The sequence below is a fragment of the Triturus cristatus genome, chromosome 3_1, assembly GCF_964204655.1.
Source record: "Triturus cristatus chromosome 3_1, aTriCri1.1, whole genome shotgun sequence".
Classification (NCBI taxonomy): domain Eukaryota; kingdom Metazoa; phylum Chordata; class Amphibia; order Caudata; family Salamandridae; genus Triturus; species Triturus cristatus.
Genome location: NC_140583.1, coordinates 367,284,722 through 367,304,402, shown reverse-complemented (window position 1 = coordinate 367,304,402; position 19,681 = coordinate 367,284,722). Strand labels below are relative to the sequence as shown.

General features: G+C 44.8%; 1 protein-coding gene across 1 annotated transcript in view; it reads right to left on the bottom strand.

Annotated features, from left to right (window-relative positions):
• DNAAF4 (dynein axonemal assembly factor 4) overlaps positions 1-19,681 on the bottom strand; it is a 153,964-nt gene that overhangs the window by 75,249 nt on the left and 59,034 nt on the right. Inside the window, exons 3-4 of the mRNA XM_085646330.1 lie at positions 15,314-15,447; positions 7,190-7,409 (exon numbers count right to left, since the gene is read on the bottom strand). Coding sequence (XP_085502456.1) covers positions 7,190-7,409; positions 15,314-15,447 — 354 coding nt within the window. The remainder of the gene's footprint in view (positions 1-7,189; positions 7,410-15,313; positions 15,448-19,681) is intronic.

Below are 19,681 nucleotides of genomic sequence, written 5' to 3'. Positions count from 1 at the left end.
TAGGAAAAGAGCCTGGCTCTTAATAGAGCCTATGATCACTATCACAAAATATATAAATAATAAACCACCCTATAGGCCTGAAAAAATCGAATCCTGAGGTGAAAAAGTTGGAGGAATCCCCTAATAACCAACTGACACCCATCAGATACTATCATCTATCCCTCAAGGGGAAAGAGAACTCGAGGACCAAAAGAGATAAGAATAAGACAAAAGCCTTGCAATTCGTATTTCTCACTTCAAAAAGAAATATCAGCAAAGAAATGTCCCGATAAAATCCATAAAGATGGACTCCCAGGATTCATCCCCATTACACTAAGATGAGTAAACCTCTATACATAACTGAAGACCTAATCGGTACACCATGAAAGGAGAACAATAATACCTCCCTGGTATAAAGAACATTCGCTTGAACCAAATAACAACCCGAAGGTTACATCATACATTGTAAAGATCTTAAAAAAGAAAAAATGACACCACACAGCTTTGAATCTGGTAAAGGTTTTTATAAAAAATGCCAGATAAATATAATCTCACCACAAAGATGTGTATATATGTGCTAAGTATCATCCACCAGAGACTTCGAATGGCCCGACAAAGCCTTACATTTCGCTGGCCAAGGCCCCTGCCGGACCGCGAAGATCTACATAGGCTTGTCCCCACATGGCCTTCAGAGCCATAGCCCGACAGTCTGAATATGACCTCAAGTCATGGACACCTGGAGGTGCCAAAAGGGAAATGAGGAAAGAGAAGCAACTGCATCTCACACTAAAAACCTCTTTCTGCTTTCTTCCTCTCTTTCTCCCTTTTTTTTCTTTTAAAAACAAAAATGTGTAACACATGCACACATCCAAGTATACACTGTATACATAATGGCAAAATAGAACTGAAAAACTAGTTCAAAACACTTTTTAATATTATTGAAAAAGGTACCGCACCTAACAAAAAACCACCTTAGGTGACATGTACCACAAGTATTATAACTATAGGTAACCAGGCATTAAGATAGTACCTCCTATAAGAGTGAACCCTTGTCAGCAGCAAACACATGCGATCACACTTGTAATCCAAAATAAAATTTTAATGTTAGTTCACCAATATATATATAATTTACCCTTCTTCAAGAAGCAACAGTCATGAATTCTCAAGGGCTGTTTAGTACCAAAAAGAAAAATTAGATACATACCTCTAGTTAGTGCATGACTGAAAACAGCCTTAACCATTTCAGACACTGACCTTCAGACAGTCTAAGGCATTGATCTTACACTGCCCTGTTAAAAGATTAAACAAAGGAATTACCTATGCCCTCCAAGAAAGGAGGGAGCCACAAATCCATGTATTCCAAAGAATACAATCACAGTGTTCAAAATCGAAAAACTCATAATACATATGCAGTTAATAACAAGAAAAGAAAACTAACTGTGCAAAATACCCTGGTTAAGAAAAAACAGACGAGAATGAAGAAATAGCACCGAAGAAAAATAATGGCCATGAGCCACCCATAATGGGCCCTAGAGGGCATATAATATAGTCCAAGAAGGACCAATCTAAAAGCAAACCAATAGACTAAGTAAGTAGTACACATACAAGCTATACATTAGCCAACCAATAATCCACATAGACTAAGCTCCTCATCAGAGTAACATAAAAGAACAAAACAACTATGCAGTTTCAAAGACCATCCAGAAATCCAAAACCCAGAGGCGAACACTCTGTCAAATAGAAAGAATTAGTGCTTAATACTTCAACACTACAAGTACAACAACAGCGGAAGCAGGGAAGAAACATTTACCCAACTTCAAGATCCACAACCGTGGCTGTACAAAAAGGGAAGTAAAAGACCTGATCAGGCCATACTACACACGCTCAACTCCAGCAACTAAGCATATCTGCAAAGAGCAGCAGAACAAGCCATAGCACCACCAATAGAATCAGTGGTGTACATATCATACAGACTGAGTCAACTCAGGCAAAAAGGAGGGAAGTCCACAGAAATGGGTACCCTCATTCACGCAATTTGAAAAGGGAAGGAGGAGACAGGCTAACGGTCTGACCCTCACCTACTAGCACGAAACTTGCGTAGGGCTGCATCCGCTTGGGCTGCAAAAAGATGAGCGCCATCAAATGGCATGTCAATTAAAACCAACTGGACAGCTTCCAAAAATCCAGATGTCCGGAGCCATGCATGCCGGCACAATGCCACAGCAGACGCCATGGCTTGTCCAATGGGATCAGTGGAATACATTCCACACTTGATGAGCAGTCAGGCTGCCTGAAGGCCATCTGAAATCAACTGATGTAACTCGTCCCTGTTAGCCTCAGAGAGCAAGGGTAAGAGCTGTCTCAAAGACTCCCACAAGGTATGTAGAAAGTTTCAGAGGATGCAGACCGTAGTAGTGGAGGGTAAAGCTGCACTTGTCGAGGAAAGGTTCTGCTCCCGCAAGTATCCTGTGCCCTGGACTCTTTATCAGGGGAGAATAAGGGAGGTTCCCCATCTCAGGGAACGCCCTAAAAGCCTGGACTACAAAGCTGTGGTGGGTCGGCTGCCGAACAAGGCAAGCGGGGTCACCAGGGGCAGGACGGTATGTGTGGGCAATGATGTGGTCCACCGGCACACCTGACTCAGGTTTTGCCCATGCCCTCAACAAAATGTCAGTCAGAGCCTCACAAAAAGGGAGCACCGGCTCAACCCCCGATTGGCCAGGATGAAGGACCTCAATAGGAGAGTCTATAGTATTTTCCATGGTAGGCAGATTAAGATGCAAGACATCAGCCACTCTCCTCAAAACCTCTACCAATGAGGAACTGGCTTCTGAGACAAAAGGGAGGAATCAGGGGACAAATCTAGCCCACTCGCTTCACCCAGCTCCGCAATCCAGCTGTCCAACCCAGAAGGGGCTACTGGCTGCTCTAAGGGGGTCATCACCTCACAACCTTCCCCCAACAGGTCTTGTGGATTCTCCACAGAAATGACTGGTGCCAATTACATCGAACGCCGTCGGGACGACGTCGAACGGCGACAAGGTGACGCCGTGCCGATGTCCACCTTGGAAGGAGGAGAGACGTCAGCCGGTATCTGCGTAGATATCCAGAGTCGCAGCAAAGCCATCAGCACAGTGCATATCAACTCCAGATCAGAGTCTATCAGCGCCGCTATGACAGGCACCATAATGGCGACCGACGTCACGCCGGAGCCAACCACCATTGCTGGCCCCAAAGGACCGTGCACCGGAGCCTCAGATGAACACACCGGCGTTGACACAGTTACGGCGCCAAAGACCTCCTTGGAGCACGCAGGCACTCCAGAGGGAGACGAGGGCCAAAGACCAGATGGAGAGCTTCATAGTACTTGTGCATCTGCTTTCAAGTTGCTGGAGCTTCAGGGAAAACCAGGAGGCTCTGGAGTGATGCCAGAGCAGGAGTCTCAACAAGAGGCCGACACCTTAGTGATCCATATTGCGAGTCGAAGACGCCATGGAGGGTCGGGTCTTCGACTTCTTGTGACGCCACTTACCGTGTGATGCCGATGGAGACCGGGAACATTGCCGTTGGCCACGGGGTGAGAAGCGGCGCTCTTGGGAATGACCTCTGGCCTGGGAGGAAGACCGATGACGTGAGCTGGAAGTCTGTGACAAACAGGCCGTCAGAAGCTTCATGCAGCGCTCCGGCAGCGCCTTTGGCTTCAACCACTGACAGGCACCCCGTACAGATAGAGTGTGGGTCTGTACCCAACATCTTACGAGCACAGGACCCACAAGACTTATACCCAGAGGGCATAGAGCACACTGTTTCAGACGAAAAAAAATCAACGGCCAGAGATACGCTTCTCCAGAGCGCAGAAAAGAATAAACTGTCATTCACACACCGGAGGCGACTTATATGGCTTCACTGACGTCATGACGGGAGTCGAAGTCATCACGGACCCATACAGTGCCGTCCCCCGGCGCACAGAGGTACTGCTGAAAATTTTCCAGATATAGACTGGCGCCTGGCTAGAATTCAAAGTTAAGGAATCTGCGGCTAGATGTCTCTATCAGATTAGTAGGCTTCGACTTACAAAATGGCTATGGCCATGTCCATCACCCAGTACTGTACCAATCCAGAGCAATTAAACCACACATCACCATCTGAAACAGGCACGGAATATCTGAAGAGATCTGCCAGAAGCCGTTGGCCAATGGAGGACTTTAATGTAGAATACAACTGCAGGTCCCAACAATCTACATACTACGACTGCTCTCTAACATAATGACAATCAGATATGGAAAAATATTAACAAAATGCATCCCGGCAGATCTCTCTACCATTGCTCCCACCCCCTATGAATGTTCAGGACCAAAAACTTTAAACAAAATGTATCAGTATGGACAACTCGGAGCAGTAACCAGCTAAGTAGACTATGATCATAAAAAACTATCATAAAGGGATTTGCAGCTTACTGAAAACCATAAACTGTGCACATCTCTATCTCACACTTTTTTTTAACCATCTCACTGTTAGGTGCTGTGCCCATAACAGGATGACCGCACTTCGGTGGCCATCATGCATGACATGGAAACACTTAAAACACAAGATCAACACAAAGACCACAAACTTCCAACCATACACCCTACAAGGTGTAGCGTGCTAACATGTGCGCAAGCGCTTCAGAACCCTACATAGGGGCAGTAAGCGCTATATAAATGCTGGAATACAATACAATAAAGTGAAGAGCATCAGGCTGAGAAGCAATCACTGTGGACCCACTTTTCCTTGAAATGGATGCCATTTACAAGCAGCCTTTGCAGCGGCTCCCTAGACATCTCATATTCTAGTTTATTAACATGGCTGCCATACCAACATTGCTCACCACATTTACAAGTCTTCGATTTCAACTAGGGCTGGAAATGGAAATAATTTACTCCAGAACTCATAAATTTGGGTAAAAGGCCAGGCCAGAAATGGAGGGTGAGGTGGAGTCACGAGGGTGGCACTATGGGGTGCGGAGGGGATGATAGCGAGTCTATACATTATTATTGTTTTTTTTATATAATCTGCGATGATAGATATTGGCAACATGGAGAAATATGATTGTATAGTAGTTCTTGTTTGCCCCCCTATCCCCTCAAACTACATTTTGAAATGTCCGTAAATTAGGATTGAGACAATTACAATCAGAACAGTATTTTAGGACATGGCCAGTAATTTTACGTCAGTGTTGGTAAAATGACCAAGTGCCGGAATTTGTTCTACTTTGAAGTATACACTTAAAGCAGCAAATACAGCAAGAAATTACTTCATAAGTATTTTAGGTGTCAATTGTTCTAGCAAAGACATCACTGAGAAAACATATACCTCAAAATGTAACCATGTCGGAGTAGCTTCTCAAAACGCACCTAATTACCCCGTAACTGGAAAGAAATTAGGGGGTTATAAGCCTGGTAGTAAAGTCACCACTGCAAATCCAAATACGTGACTGTTACCGCCCCCTCTGGCACATACTAAAACGAGTAAAAAATAAAAAAACATAAGAGGGAAACTGACAACATGTCTAACTCTTCCAGTACTAGATACGGCACATACAGAGATTGCACCGTCATATATAAATAACAAGTGTGCACAGCGAGCATGCAACACAGGCACTGACCGGAAACACAAGCAGAAATCATATGCATATTCTGTTTTCTCGTTAGTGTTTACCTGCAGAAATCATTTTTAGGAATAAAAAGTGCTGTGCTTGAGTGGGAGCACAATGACTGTTACATGCATAGTGAAAGGCAGGGTTGATGATGCAGTTTGTGGGAGTAAATGCTGAAACAGTCCCTCTGAGTCTCTCCCAGAAGTAGCAGGGGGCCAGAGGGTATCCCTACCCTGTTCCCTTATACATGTTTTTTACTGCACTCTCGGACACCGGGACCAAATCACCACATGACAGCGGGGCGAACAACCCACCGCCACACACGGTCTTTGGCAGTGCACGGCATGGGGTTGGCCAAACCCTGAACTCAACCTCTCATGGGTGACCATCTCCCACGCAGACCCCCACCCCACCTTTTCCCCATTTATTTGTTTTCATTTTTTATGTATTGTGGTACTCCAGCAGAACTGCAACAAAGCGATACCCCCATGGTACTGCAGGACTGTGTAAGTTTCAATGTATGAAGTTGCACGGTGCTGAGGTATGGCTTCCCACAGGAGTACCGCAGAACAACTTTTTTTTTTTAGGGCCCTGGGGGGGCCGTGGGGCTCCGGACCAGATATATCTATTTTCTAACTCTATAAGTCTACCCCGAGCAACTCTTTAAGTGTACATTTCTTCAGAAACGGCCAAATGAATTTATACCAAAATAATAACAAGCACGCTTTCTCAGTAAAGTTCTAACTTCCGACAAATTTGGTATAATTCTATTTAGCCGTTTATCTGTGTCACTTTCTCAAAGTTTTGGGAGCACCCTCCTTTTGCTAGGGCTCCGCTTGACAAATGAATCTGAAACTTGCCAAGGAGCGCTTTTTCTTGGAAAGTTTTGTCAAGATTTGTCAAACTGCATCAAATGTATTAGCAAAACAAATACATGCTATTCCTATGGAAACTGTGACCTTACTAGAACTACAAAGTGGCCGCCACCACTGTGTATTTTATGTATCTCTAAGCATATATCATGCATATAGATATATATAGAACTGTCCTGAGGACACCCAGGCATTGTAAAATAACAGTAGAAAGGGACTTCAGACACAATCATTGATTTTCTCTGTGCATTGAGTTATCATTTAGGATGCAGTTGACACCCCTATGTGGATGGCCAACGAACAAATGTCTACAAAGACAAGTTTAATACTAGAATCTTTTCTAATCTTTTTTATGTTTTGAATAAACAGAAGGATTAAAGAAAAACAGTTAATGATCAATATACAACTGAAGAAATTATTTCTGAGTGCAGAGACTGATGTAATGTGGCTTAATAATGTGAAGTGAGCATATTGTGGGTAACAATATTGCATGGGCAGTGACAGTTAGGACTATCTAATTAAGAGCCATCCCCAGATGAGACTATACTGGTGATAGAAGGTCCAAGTAGGAATAGTCATGTAAGAAGGTGATTGTCTTGTTTCACTGGTGATGTTCAAACAGCTTACGCCTATTGTTTTATACTCCATTTGTTTGAAATTTTACTACGGCTAAATTAATAAAAAAGTGAAAAAATAATAATACCTCTAGTTAGTGCAGTTCTGGTTTTTGTAGTGTTAGCTTTATTTTTTGCTTGTGTTCTCCTTCTGTCCTCTTCTATCTGTTTCCTTTCTTTAAGCAGTTCCTGTTGTCTTTCTTCATCTTCTTTCCTTTTCTGCTCCTTCCACTTCTCTAGCTCCTCAGAGGCTTTTTTACACTCTGCTTCTTTAACGTCCTCTATTCTCTTCCTCTCCGATTCTTCAATCTGTAAAATTTATAAGCATGCGAAAGATTATTTACTTAAAAGTAATCACATAAAAAAAATTCATACTGCATGACGTAATATAATGCTCAGCAAATATTTATACATGGGTTTCCTTGAAGATTACATCTGCTGAGGCCATCTTTGATTTTAGCTTATTACCCAGACTCAAGTAGGGTAATACGCTAACTGGGTTTCTTCACATTTCATTCAGTAAAATAAACCGTTTAGCCCAATGTCCATTAAGAAATGTGCTATGCCACTCACAGTATCGCATTTAGTTTATCCACAAGATTCAGCAATAAAAAGAACATAGAACAAACAATAACAATAGGCGTTCCATTCATAAGAAATCTCAATGGATCAGTATTACTGAACATACTGTGCCTCAGTACCATCACCTTGGCACTCTTTAGAAACAGGTTCACAACAAAAGGAGTCTGGCGCATTCCAACCATCTTCAGTAATGGTCTTCTACGGGTACAACTACACCTTGGACAAGTCCAACCTACAGCCAAATAATATAGCGCGAGGCCACGAGGATTGGCGAAACGTTGGGGCAGTGGGAAACTGCGTACAGATGTTACAGCAGCACAGGTCACCCAAACTGGCTCCAGTGCTCCTGGTCGTTTCGTGACAATTAATAGAAATTGTGGGATAACGCCCAGGCCAGGCTTCCACAACCCTTCATTAACTGCAGTCAGCTACCTCACACTAACAAGTGCTTTGATGCCTTTAGGGAGGGGCTTAGCAATTAAATCATATTTATCACAACAGGCTACCGTCACTTGTCTATGTCAGCAAGAGGTGTTAGAGCACGTTTCTTTGCTATCATAAAATGATTGATTGCTTGGACAAGCTTGTAGTCTTAGTTCAAGCTTGTAGTCTTAGTTCGCCTATGTTCGCTCTGTCCCTGCACGGCTCTTCCTGAATTAGTTTAATTGACACTGCCTCGCTCAATTAAACGCCTACCCGTGGCTCCGGCCGCGGGTAGGCGTTTAATTGAGCGAGACAGTGTCAATGAAACTAATTCAGTTGCTACACCCTTCCCACCCGTACTCGAGGCTCATGGAGTAGTGTCTCCTAAATAACTAAATTAACAATTAGAATACCAACAGGGTATTGTATACAGTGCATGATTACTTGCATCCCCACTTATTTGTACATATCACTAGTTTCACTTTATTGATATCATTCTTGTTAATATAGTGAGAATTGAAGGGATCAGTTACAGTCCTGATGAAGAAGCCCAAGAGTTTCGAAACAGATCGACTTGATTAGGAGTATTCACACATTAACGTAGGACATCTCCAACCCACTGCTTTCAATAGGACCAGCTCCAAGGAATATTAAAGTTTTTTAGTCCACAGGGGCCAGGTCCTTTTTAATTTCACTCTTTCACTCACCCTTGACCCTTCCTCTCACAAACTCCTACACCACACATAGTACTGAAGATCAGTGCTCCAGCGCAGTCGTAGGTCATAGCACGCCCCGTCCCGCAGTGGGACAAGAAGACCCCCATGATGAAGCATGACACCAAGGGCCCTTTGGTGTGTGAGGGGTATTTAAGCAAACACTGTGTGCTTCCAACCAATGTAGGAGACACACTCTAACCAATGTGAAAACTTCCACTGGAAGAAACCCATCTACATACAAAGGGGTCTGCAGATAGCCACTGCAAGAGCTTCAACGTTTTAGCACTCCTAAAAGCTCTTAACATCTAATAATTTGAATTAAGTTATTCTTTACACTGCCGTTCCATTTTGGCCCTTGACTGCTTCTTCAGCGCGCTGCATCGGCCGCGCTCCCAGGGCAGTGCTGGGTTCTGTCAGCTGCTCCTTCATCGTGTGCAAGGAGGCCGCGTGTTTCTGAGGAGTGTGTGTGCCTCTGAGGAGTGTGTGTGTCAGGACCACCGGGTGAACTTGGATCCCAGTTGAAACAAGTTGCCTGGAGGCTCGCAGCCAGGTTCAAACAGGGGCACCTTCCTAAGTGAGCGCGTTGCTGTGCAGCAGTCTTATTTTCATGAGGTTTTAAAGTACATCTGTGCGATGGCCCCGGTTTTTAAGGTCAGTGTTATATTAGTTTTCTTACGAGTCTCTTTTGGCCTGGTGGGGAGGTCTTTGGATCTCGGTACTAAAGTTAAGTGTTTAAACCTCCATGTCTCTATGGTCACCTGCCTGCCTAAAGTATTGTGTGGCTTGAAGTCCTCTGTAAAAACACAACAGGGAATTCAAATTTACCCATATCTCAGTAGGCTTCTGACGCAGGCACAGTTAATGTTAAGTTGCATTTATAAAGCACTAATCACCAAAGGTCTCCAAGCGCTGCATCATGGATCACACAGTCCGAAGTTCTTTCACGCCATTGAACTCAACATGGAACAGCATAAGCATGGCCAAACGCCTCAGTGAACAGCATCGTCTTGAGTCTCCTCCGGAACGGAAGCAGTCTGGCTTCCTTATGCATACCATCCGGTAGCTTGTTCCAAATCTGGGGGATGGAGACTGAAAAGGCCCGGCCTCCAAAAGTGGCCCTATTGAAGCGAGGGCATGCAAGAAGGCTGGCCTGTAATGAACGAAGGTGACGTCCAGCGCTCGTAGGGCTTCAAGCGATCTTTGATGTATTTGGGTGCTTCACCAAACAGGGATTTATGTGCAATGCACAGACCCTTGAAGCTCATCCTTTGCTTAATAGGTAACTGATGCAACAAGGGGGTGGCATGCGCTCTTCGAGGCAATTTATAGATCGGCCTCGCTGCGTCATTAATGACCACTTGGAGTTTCCCCAAGAGTTTACCAGGGAGACCAATATAGACTGCACTGCCGTAGTCAAGGCGAGATAAAATGAATGCAGTCACTGCCACCTGCATGGTAGCGGATGACAACAAGATTTACAATTTCCGGAGATGTTGCACAGTCCCACACATGTTGTATGACAGAGACACACATGACTAAACCACATGTGCCGCTACTACGCTGACCAAACCACGAATGCGTCTGAACCACACATTCCTTTACCATGCAATTAAGTGTAAAGATGTGACTGGTATAGGGATGTGTGGTAAGGATCACACCCTATGCCACCTGCCCTTAGCCCTAACAACTACCCCGACCACCCAACCCAGCCCTAAAAATTACCCCAACTCCACCCTAAGCCCTTAAAACTAACCCGACCCCCCAGAGCCCTAAAACCTTCTCTGACTCCCCTTGCCCTAAAAACTACCCGATCCCACCAAGCCCAACAACGACCCCGGGCCCTAAAAAGACCCCGGGCCCTAAAAAGTACCCGGACCCCACCCTGAGCCCTAAAAACTTCCCGAAACCTCCTGATCCCTAAAAACTACCCTGACCCCCCAAGTCATAAAAACTACCCGATCCCCCCATGAGCCCAAATAGCAACCCTACCACAGCCCTAAAAGCAACCCCACCCCACCCCTAAAAACTACGACAACCCTTAAAAATGAACCCCCTCTAAACCCGAACCCAGCTCCACTTACCTCACCGCATCCTCTCCCTGTCCTTTCTGTTCCTGGGCCTGCCCATATCAGCATCTAAACCGTGCATTGCCTTAACCATGCATAAGTGTTGTTAAGGCATATGCGTGTTTAGGGCAAGCGTGGTTGCACCTACAAAATAACAACTTGGAATTGGCACAACACTCCTCAACTTTACCTACGCTCCTAATGGAAATTAAGAGTGATAACCAGCAAATCTTTCTAACACCTCAATAAATTTCACAAGGCTAGCAGGACATTCTGAATAGAGGCAATATCATGAGGTTGCTTGCCGTAATACCTACATTGAACCATATTAAATCATCAGAGTTATTATTAGTCAGATTCCTAGCCAATGAGGATCACAGACAACCAAAGCAAACCCTCACCACATGGAGAACAGAGGAGATAGCACTCCTAATTAACAGTGCAAGCCAACAGTTTTAAACCTGGGGTGTAGCACTTTCAAAACCCATAAAACCCAGGGCTGGACTGGCCATAGTGGGCACCGGGCAATCCCCCGGCGAGCCGCACGGGTGGGGGCCTGTTTTGGGCACCTGGGGGCCGTTTTTGTTACAGGGCCGTTTTTGCTGCCTAGCTGCAAATTCGGCCCTGTAACAAAATATGCCGAAAACAGGCCCTGGCAAAGAGCTCGGCCGCACCCCAACCCCCACGGTTGAGGGGGGCGGCCGAGCACTCTGCCAGGGACGGTTTTGGTTCCCAGTCCAGCCATGATAAAACCACGTTACCCTTCACCTCTGCTAAATCCTGCCCTAAGACCACGCACCAAACTGGGATCCAGTCCTATGTATCCATTCCTACATAATTCATGTGGTACAACTGGAACAAGTATCTAATCAAATAACAAACAGCCAATGGATGAGAACCAAGAGTAATGGCACTGACTAGTATTAGCCTTAAACACTCAAAAAAAGAAGGACTTCCAACACAAGTGATAAGCAAATCACAGGAAACTTCATTAAACATTCTTTCCTGGAACATCACAGGAGTGAAGTACGAACTCTATGATGGCGTACTGCTGGCGAACTGGGGAATATATGAGATAATCATACTTCAAGAGATCTGGCTGACCAACCCAGTGCAACTCGATGGTTATGTTCTCCATCACGTTGAGGCCAGGAAATCACATCGATTTGGGAGACCAAATATGGGTCTCGCTGTATACGTGCTAAATGTCACTTTGACCAATTATCCATCTAAGCGCATGATCTACACGTAGTCAAGTTTAGCATGCAACACAAACACTTTACAAGATCGTTAATATTATTTAATATATATGCACACCTCAGCATACAAAAAAAGAATGCCTTATTCAAAAAACTAATCTTCGAGATAACGGAAAAAAGGTATACACATCCTACCTGAGAAATACTTGTGACTGGTGCTTTCAATTCCAACTGAATACACATCCAGGATGAAGAAGAGCACTTGGCAGCTGAGAGCGCAATCTGGGCGGTCCAGCCACAGGCCAGTCATCCTCGAAAGAGATCTGACCGGACAATGGGCAAAAACTAGTCACCGTCCTGGAACATCTGGGCTTGAGAGTAATAAATGGCAGAACTCATGATGATAACCCTTCCAGGTTTATTTATCATAGCGTGAACTCAAGATCAATAATAACATTTCATAAACCTCTCTCTGCCACTACTAAAGCATCAGAGTAGATACAAAGTCAAATACACAATGTGAATCGATCACATGACTGCACCAGTGGAAATAGGAAACTTAAAAACAACCAATTTGAAGCGCTTGAGATGGACACACCGCTCACTACAGAAGCTGGCTAACAAGGCAAAAGACATACTGGAGTCTAGTAAAGCAGCCCACTCTACCTCAATAAAAGCTTGGACGACCTTCTCAGCACATGGTCCAGTTCTAAACTTTACCAGGAGGCAAGCGGTGAAGCGTCTAGGAGGTCTGACAGAAAAGTCCTCAATCTTGGGAAATGACCTAAGACGGCAATAGGAATGCTAGACAATCCAGTGCCTCCACCCACACATGGGAGAGAATAAAAACCATGAGGAAGCAATACAAAAAATTACTCTGTGAAGAGCGAAAAACATATTCTGAAGAGTTTTGCACAAAACTCCTTTTCAAACACCAAACAAACAAATAGCAGAACTTCCTGGGAAACTGTTAATGGCGTCAACAGAGGAGCAAGAGTAATAAAAATTGCGCAAGCATGCAGGAGAAAGCCTGGGTAGCCCAACTGACCAAGACATTCGCTAAGGTCACACAAACAGGAATCCTAGAGCAAGATCAAAGCAATGATGCTTCGGTCGACATAATAAAAGAGCTGGATGCATGTAAACCAAGTAGCATCTTAGATTGTTCATCTGTGCCGGTCAACCAATACTATAGAACAGCAAAGATAGCAAAAGTGATAACGGCAGGATGAAGAGACGGGGCGCCAGGCCTAAACGGTATCCTGCAGGGCATCTACAAGTTCTACCCTCAATACTGGGAAATCTCACTATCGGCATTATATAATGAGCTGGAAGGAACAGGTACAACCCATAGTAGCTGACAGGGTCAATAATAAACCCATTCTTCAAGGGAGAAGACCGGTCTGACCCCGACAACTACAGGCTAATTGTGATTATTGACTCAAAAGTCAAATACTATGCATCACTAATCCTGGAGGATCTAGTTGAGTGGTCAAATTCCAACAATATGGTCCCCATCTACCAGACAGGTTTTCGGAAAGGATTCTGAACTACTATCAACATCCTAGCAGTAACAACAATAGCAGATAATTGTAAGCACTTAAAGAAAAAGCTACATCTGTGTTTTATAGATTTCAAAGCTCCATTTGACCGGGTGGACCAAGGTCTTCTGTGGGGAAAACTAAGGCAGTGGGGCCTGTCTGACAGAATACTAAGAGCCATTGAGCAACTGTACAGAGGTACTTGGATCTAAATTAAGCTGGTGGATGGCACAAGACTGTCAAGGAGAATCCCCACAGAAGTTGGCCTCAAACAAGGGTGTGTTCTTGTCCCCCATTTTTTTTACTTGTTTAAGGCTGACTTGTCTCCAAGGCTCGATCAGATAAACTTTCACCCGCTAACCTAGAATTTCTAATCCTGACTCACCTCTCATACGCAGATGATATTGTCCTACTCAGTCGTACAAGAGTAGGACTGCAGAGATCAATCACAGATTTAGCAGAATAGGGCAATGTCAGCAAATTAGAAATAAATACGACAAAAACAATGTCTATCTGGAATCGACCTGGCTCCCCACTCAAGATTAAGCTTGGAGACGAGATCTTAGAGGAAGTCAGCAGTTACAAATATCTGGGCCTGCATATAGACAAGAACTTAAATTCACAACCACACATAGAGCACAATATGACGCCTTTTGCGCTCTCGTCAAGAAGCTGGACGGATCCTCCTTCAAGTCACTATTGTTAGTTATCACTGCAAAACTACTCCCAACAGTGGCTTATGCAAGTGCTGTCATGTACGGAAAAAGCGCCTTGGTTCTAGATAAACTAAAAACAAACAATAGGGAGAAGCTACTTCATCAATAAAACATTTTATAAAATATGGATAAACCAAAGTAGCCCACTGATTAATGCACTATGGCAGTCCTTGGGGGGAAAACACTCTATTTACAGTAAATATCTGTGGTCATCATTGGAAGAAACAAATACAATTGACCTATGGCATTTGAACCTATCTCACCCTGCCTTTTGCCATGCTATTAATAAAGTAGCAAAAATTGTCATGGTCTTTATTAACTTACAACAATAACGTTTGATACTCAGTACGGTGAAAAGATAAAATAGCTTTGGAGATTGTGGAAAATGGAGGTGTGTGAGGTAAACCTTATAATGTAAGTACTAGGATGAGGATGAAGAAGAGAGAATTGGAGCAATGAAGATTACCGGTTTGCAATCCAGGCATTACATTCAAATATACCTAATGGCAGTTACTGAAATGGCCTTTAGGGGAACAAACTTCATGTATCCTTGGAGTTCGGTGGATTCAGTGGAGGGAGAGTCATGATTCTGGAGTGGTTTCTTAGCTGAATGAGACGAAGTGAAAGAGACAAAAACATGCGTTGAACTCGGATGACCTTTCCTGAAAGTAGATTTGCAATAGCAAGGGATATACTCTTCCTACTTCCAGTTAGTGGTTTTTAGATATGGATTGTCGCAAGACCCGAGTCAGTGGAGGGATGGCACTCAGTTAAAACCCTAACTACGCTCTGTTAGAAGTCTCTCTCTCCCCATTCTGCTCAGAAGTATATGGATTTCCGAGCCCTACTGGCAGAGGTTACTCTTCAAAGTACAAAAAGGGGGAAACAAGCAGATCAATCAGTATGGGGATGGTATGACATATGAGCAAGAGGTTTGGGAGGAACTGCAACCGAAAAGAAAGTACTATACCTTCATCATAACCCCCAGAGCATACTTTTCATTTTCTCGTTTCTTTACAGCTTTTCCCTGTGCCTCTTCTTGTGCCTTTTCCTGCAACTTCAGGATGGATTTTTCTCTGATGCTTTGCATGGTTTCCTTGTCCACTATATTGAAGACATTTCATTATGAAATATATTGCTGGATTTAAATGAACAAACATTTCAAACATGGAAGACAAATGGTTGCAAGTACATTAGGTTTATCTTTTCTTGTGACTGGGTCACGCGCATGGGCTGCATAAACATTTTTTTTAATTCATCCTAGTTATAGTTCATGAAACATTGTAGTACACCCCCACAGCTCCATAAAACGAAAATACAAACTCCAGAAATACAGTTCAAACGTCCACATATATGGAAGTCCATCTATACACGGAGGTGCTGTTGGGACGGAAAATCCTCCACAGGCTAACGGATGTGCACTGCTGTCCTGTGTGAACGAACTGTACTGATGTCTGCATCTGTAATGCTGATTTTTTTTGTCATAGGCAAACATGGATCATGTGTGTGAACCAGGACATAGACCTATCTCCCGCATTGCAGTCTCGTTCAACCAGGAAGGGCACCCAAAGTGCTACACTCATAATGGTGAAAGGCTACTGCCTTTCCCAGGAGTTAATCAGTACAAGTGGAGTGGTGGCAGCACACCGCGTAGAGATCAGCCGGAGTGAACAGGCACCCTTTAATCCATGTCACTAGAGTGAGGTCTACAGACTCACTCACTTGAAGTTTCGCTGTTGTGTGCTTGACTCATCCCTTGGCCTAAATCGGTTTTATATGGAGTGCTGAACAGAGCATGAATGTTGTATTTGTGCTGGAAGTATGTGTGCTTGGGCAGGTTACACTAAAGGGATAATGCAGTACTGTTCTGTGTGAGCGCATGTCAAATGCAAGTGCTGGGTGTATGTGTGCCTGTGAGTGGCACAGTACATGAAGGATATACTGATATTCTGTGCAAGCATGTCAAATGCATGTGCTGGGTGTATGTGTGTCTGTGAATGACAGAATACATGGTAGACTCTGGGTTACATTTTGTGAGACCCAGGGCTGCATGGTGAAACATGAAGAGAGGGGTAGAGGAATCCCCTCTCGAGAAAGAGGTGTATTGCTGCATTCCTGTAAGCTGACAGTGACACACTGGAGGAAGGAGTGCCAGGCTTACCCCATACACTTCAAATTCAAAGGGTGCTCCTTGATTTAGAGAGAGGTCACAAGGAAGGGGCCTGGGCACATTTCAGGAAGGAGATGGGACTGATAAGAGAAACATACAGAGTAGGGCTGGGGCCCAGGGCTAACCTTTTGATACACATATCACTGTGGCCAAAATACAGGCGGGAACTCTAGTCACTCCCATGGTCTGTGCTGTGGGGCTATCAGATTTGGAGTCACTCCTGCTGTGACAGACTGTTTCAAGTGGAAGAGAGGGCAGAGCAGTAGGCACTTCAAAACTTCAAAGACCCAGACTCTAAATATTGTTTAGTGTCTGGAAATGAACTATAAGAAGAGGCGTTTGAGACCTCAAAAATTATAAACTGTTCAGAAGCCAGTCAGGCTGTGCGAGGAGACGCTCTGCAAGACTTCTATCTGTGACCAGGACTGAGAGCCGAGGACTGCTAGTCACCTGCTGGGTGAGGGGACAACACCCAAGGAACCCAAGACCACCTGCCATGAAGCCTGGAGCATCAGCGCCTGCCTGCTTGCCAAGACCAGTGTGCCCTGTGAGGTAGACAACAGAGATGGAGAAAGCGAGGTCTAGTGGGGAATCCTCTAGAGTGGATTCCAGGAGCAAGGTGTGTAGGAAACAATGGCTGCACAAATTGTGGCATTGCCCGTGAGCAGGACAAACTTGGCGACCCCTGTAAGCCAGAGGAGAGGAGCTGTGAAGTGAGCTGTCGATACTGCTGTGCTGATGGGGCCTGAGCCTGTGTGCAGTGAGGGATTAGCGACCCCGGTATACCAGGAGGGGCTGCTGTGAAGAGTGGGCCATAGCCCTTGCACGGTAAAGAGCCTGTGATCCCGTATGCGAAGAGAAGCTGCTGTGCAGGCATCTACTGTATTGATCAGGTGGGTGTCCGTGTACAGTAGAGACACAGCAATTCCATAAGCCAGAGGGGGGTCACTATAACTAGCAAGAATTGTGAGCTGACCAGAGGTGTTGCGGTAAGAGTGAGGTTGCCATGGGAACCCCTAAGTAACTACTCAGAGACGAGGGATCAGCATCAGGAACTTTGCACCACATTACCCTACCTTGAGACAGACCAAAGACTTACCCTCCAGAAGGAGCCTCCGGTCACTTGCGGATGCGTGACCATGTGTGAGGAACTTGGGGGATTGTCAAGTGCAGCCCGCCTGGAATGTGTGCTGTCAACTCACCTGAACCAGCCACTTCGGCACCTGCAGAGGAGGCGTGATCCAGAACTTCAGACCCTCCAATCCTGCAGGCGCGAGTAAGACTGAATTCGGCAATTCGGAATTGGCCTGGAGAAAACTTATGTACAAGATAGCGCTGAGGTGCTAGAACACTTTTGGCTTTGATACGAAGTAGGAGTGACTCAGACTACTAGTAGGGCTTACCCTGGATGTTGCCTAAAGTGAAAGGGGTAGAACCACGATCACTAGAAAAAAGAGGGAATGGGGCATAGGGAACTGTCTATGAAGCACTAGAGCCCTAACCTCAGGGGGAGTGTCTAGATGTTTGTGAATGTAGTATTTCTCTTTGTGTTGATAGAGGGAAAATTAAATACTTCTCTTTTAGCTTGAGCATTCAAGATCTATTGTAACTTCTCTTGTGGGCTTAAAGCCAGCCCCCTGCTTTTGATTTGTTTGTTTCAGAGTACTTTAAAAATCCTTGCTTGCTAGGGGTCAGTCCTGCCTCTTTGTCCCACCTTTTTCTCCTCTGTTCCTCCCATGCAGCAGGGGCTAAGTACTGTCTCATTTCGCTATAGTTCTTTATCTGTTATTTGGGGGACTATTTTTTTCTTGGTGTCCTGGTCTGTTACTGCCTGTGTTCAGCTTTTGTGACATAGCTGCTTCCATGTAAATATAGCATTCCTCCCTCCCATCTCCTCCTAATGCCAAAGTTGTGTTAGTGCTGCCTCCTGCGCCATGCCTGCCGCTCCATTGATTGTATTTATTTAGCTTTTACTGCACTGTTTTATGTCCACCCTCAGTTGGACTTCTTTTTGGTAATATATTTGTTTTGGGCTTTCTTTTAAAGGGGACACAGCTTGTTGAAGTCTATGTGCATTGTCATCTGAGTGGGTGGAAATATGCCTCTTCTAGGTGCCTCCTTAGGCTCTACTACCCTGTCGCTCGCAGGAGGCATTATGTATCCAGACATCCCCATGGCCGAGCGTGCCTACTTCTTTCACTTATCTAGGAGTTTTTGCGGTGTGTATTTGGCAGCCACTGGGCCTGTCAGCACCCAAGCTCTCTTCAGCGCACACGGTAAAAGGAGAATCCCCTGACTGCGTGGGTTCTGCTGAGGAGACTATGCGCCGAGGCGAGCCTCACCCACCAATCTGTCTCTCCTCCGTTACAGTTCCGCTCTGCTCTCCACTGTTACTGACAGCTCAGCCCTCCCAGGGAAGCCCATAACCCCCCCTTTACTGACTGCCTGGCTGCCGGCATCCCTGTGCACACCACAGACCACCTCACTGGCAACATCGCAGCCATGCCAAGCCCCCTCTGTACCTCACACTCTACCTAACTAACTTTGTTATTTCTCTGTGAAGCATGCACATCTACCGGCTTCCACAATATTTTGTTACATTCGCTGAGACTATTATGCCTGGTCAAAACCTGTATTTTTAGCGCATATTAAAACAATTAAAAGGGGCACTCATATAATGTATACAGTACAGCGCGTTGAGACTATTACACCTGGTCACCGGATACAGCTCATATGTCCTGTGAGCAAGCCATGCATAAATCTTTAGGTGCCTGGCCATTCCCATACAGATAATTACTTGTTTTCTTTAATTTTTAGATACTAAACTTTCCAGTTTACAAAATGCTGCTGCGTACTACACAGAATGTGTACAGTGCTTACCCTTTTACCCTCTTAACATTCTGACAGGGGCCTATTCATAAACTGCACTTTGTAGTAAGTGGGGTAGTACTATTGAAGGTCTACTCACATACTACAAAATGCTATTCACTGACCTACGTGAGGAGACACCCCCTTCTGCCTCTCCTATCTTTTGTATGCAGCGATCTCCACACCAGTTGTGGAGATCTACCCACATGTAGACATTTGTTCTAGTAGTAAATATTGGAGGAGCCAGGGGAGGAGCTGGAAAATAGGGAATTCTTATTACTTTGGGGCCGATTCCGATTC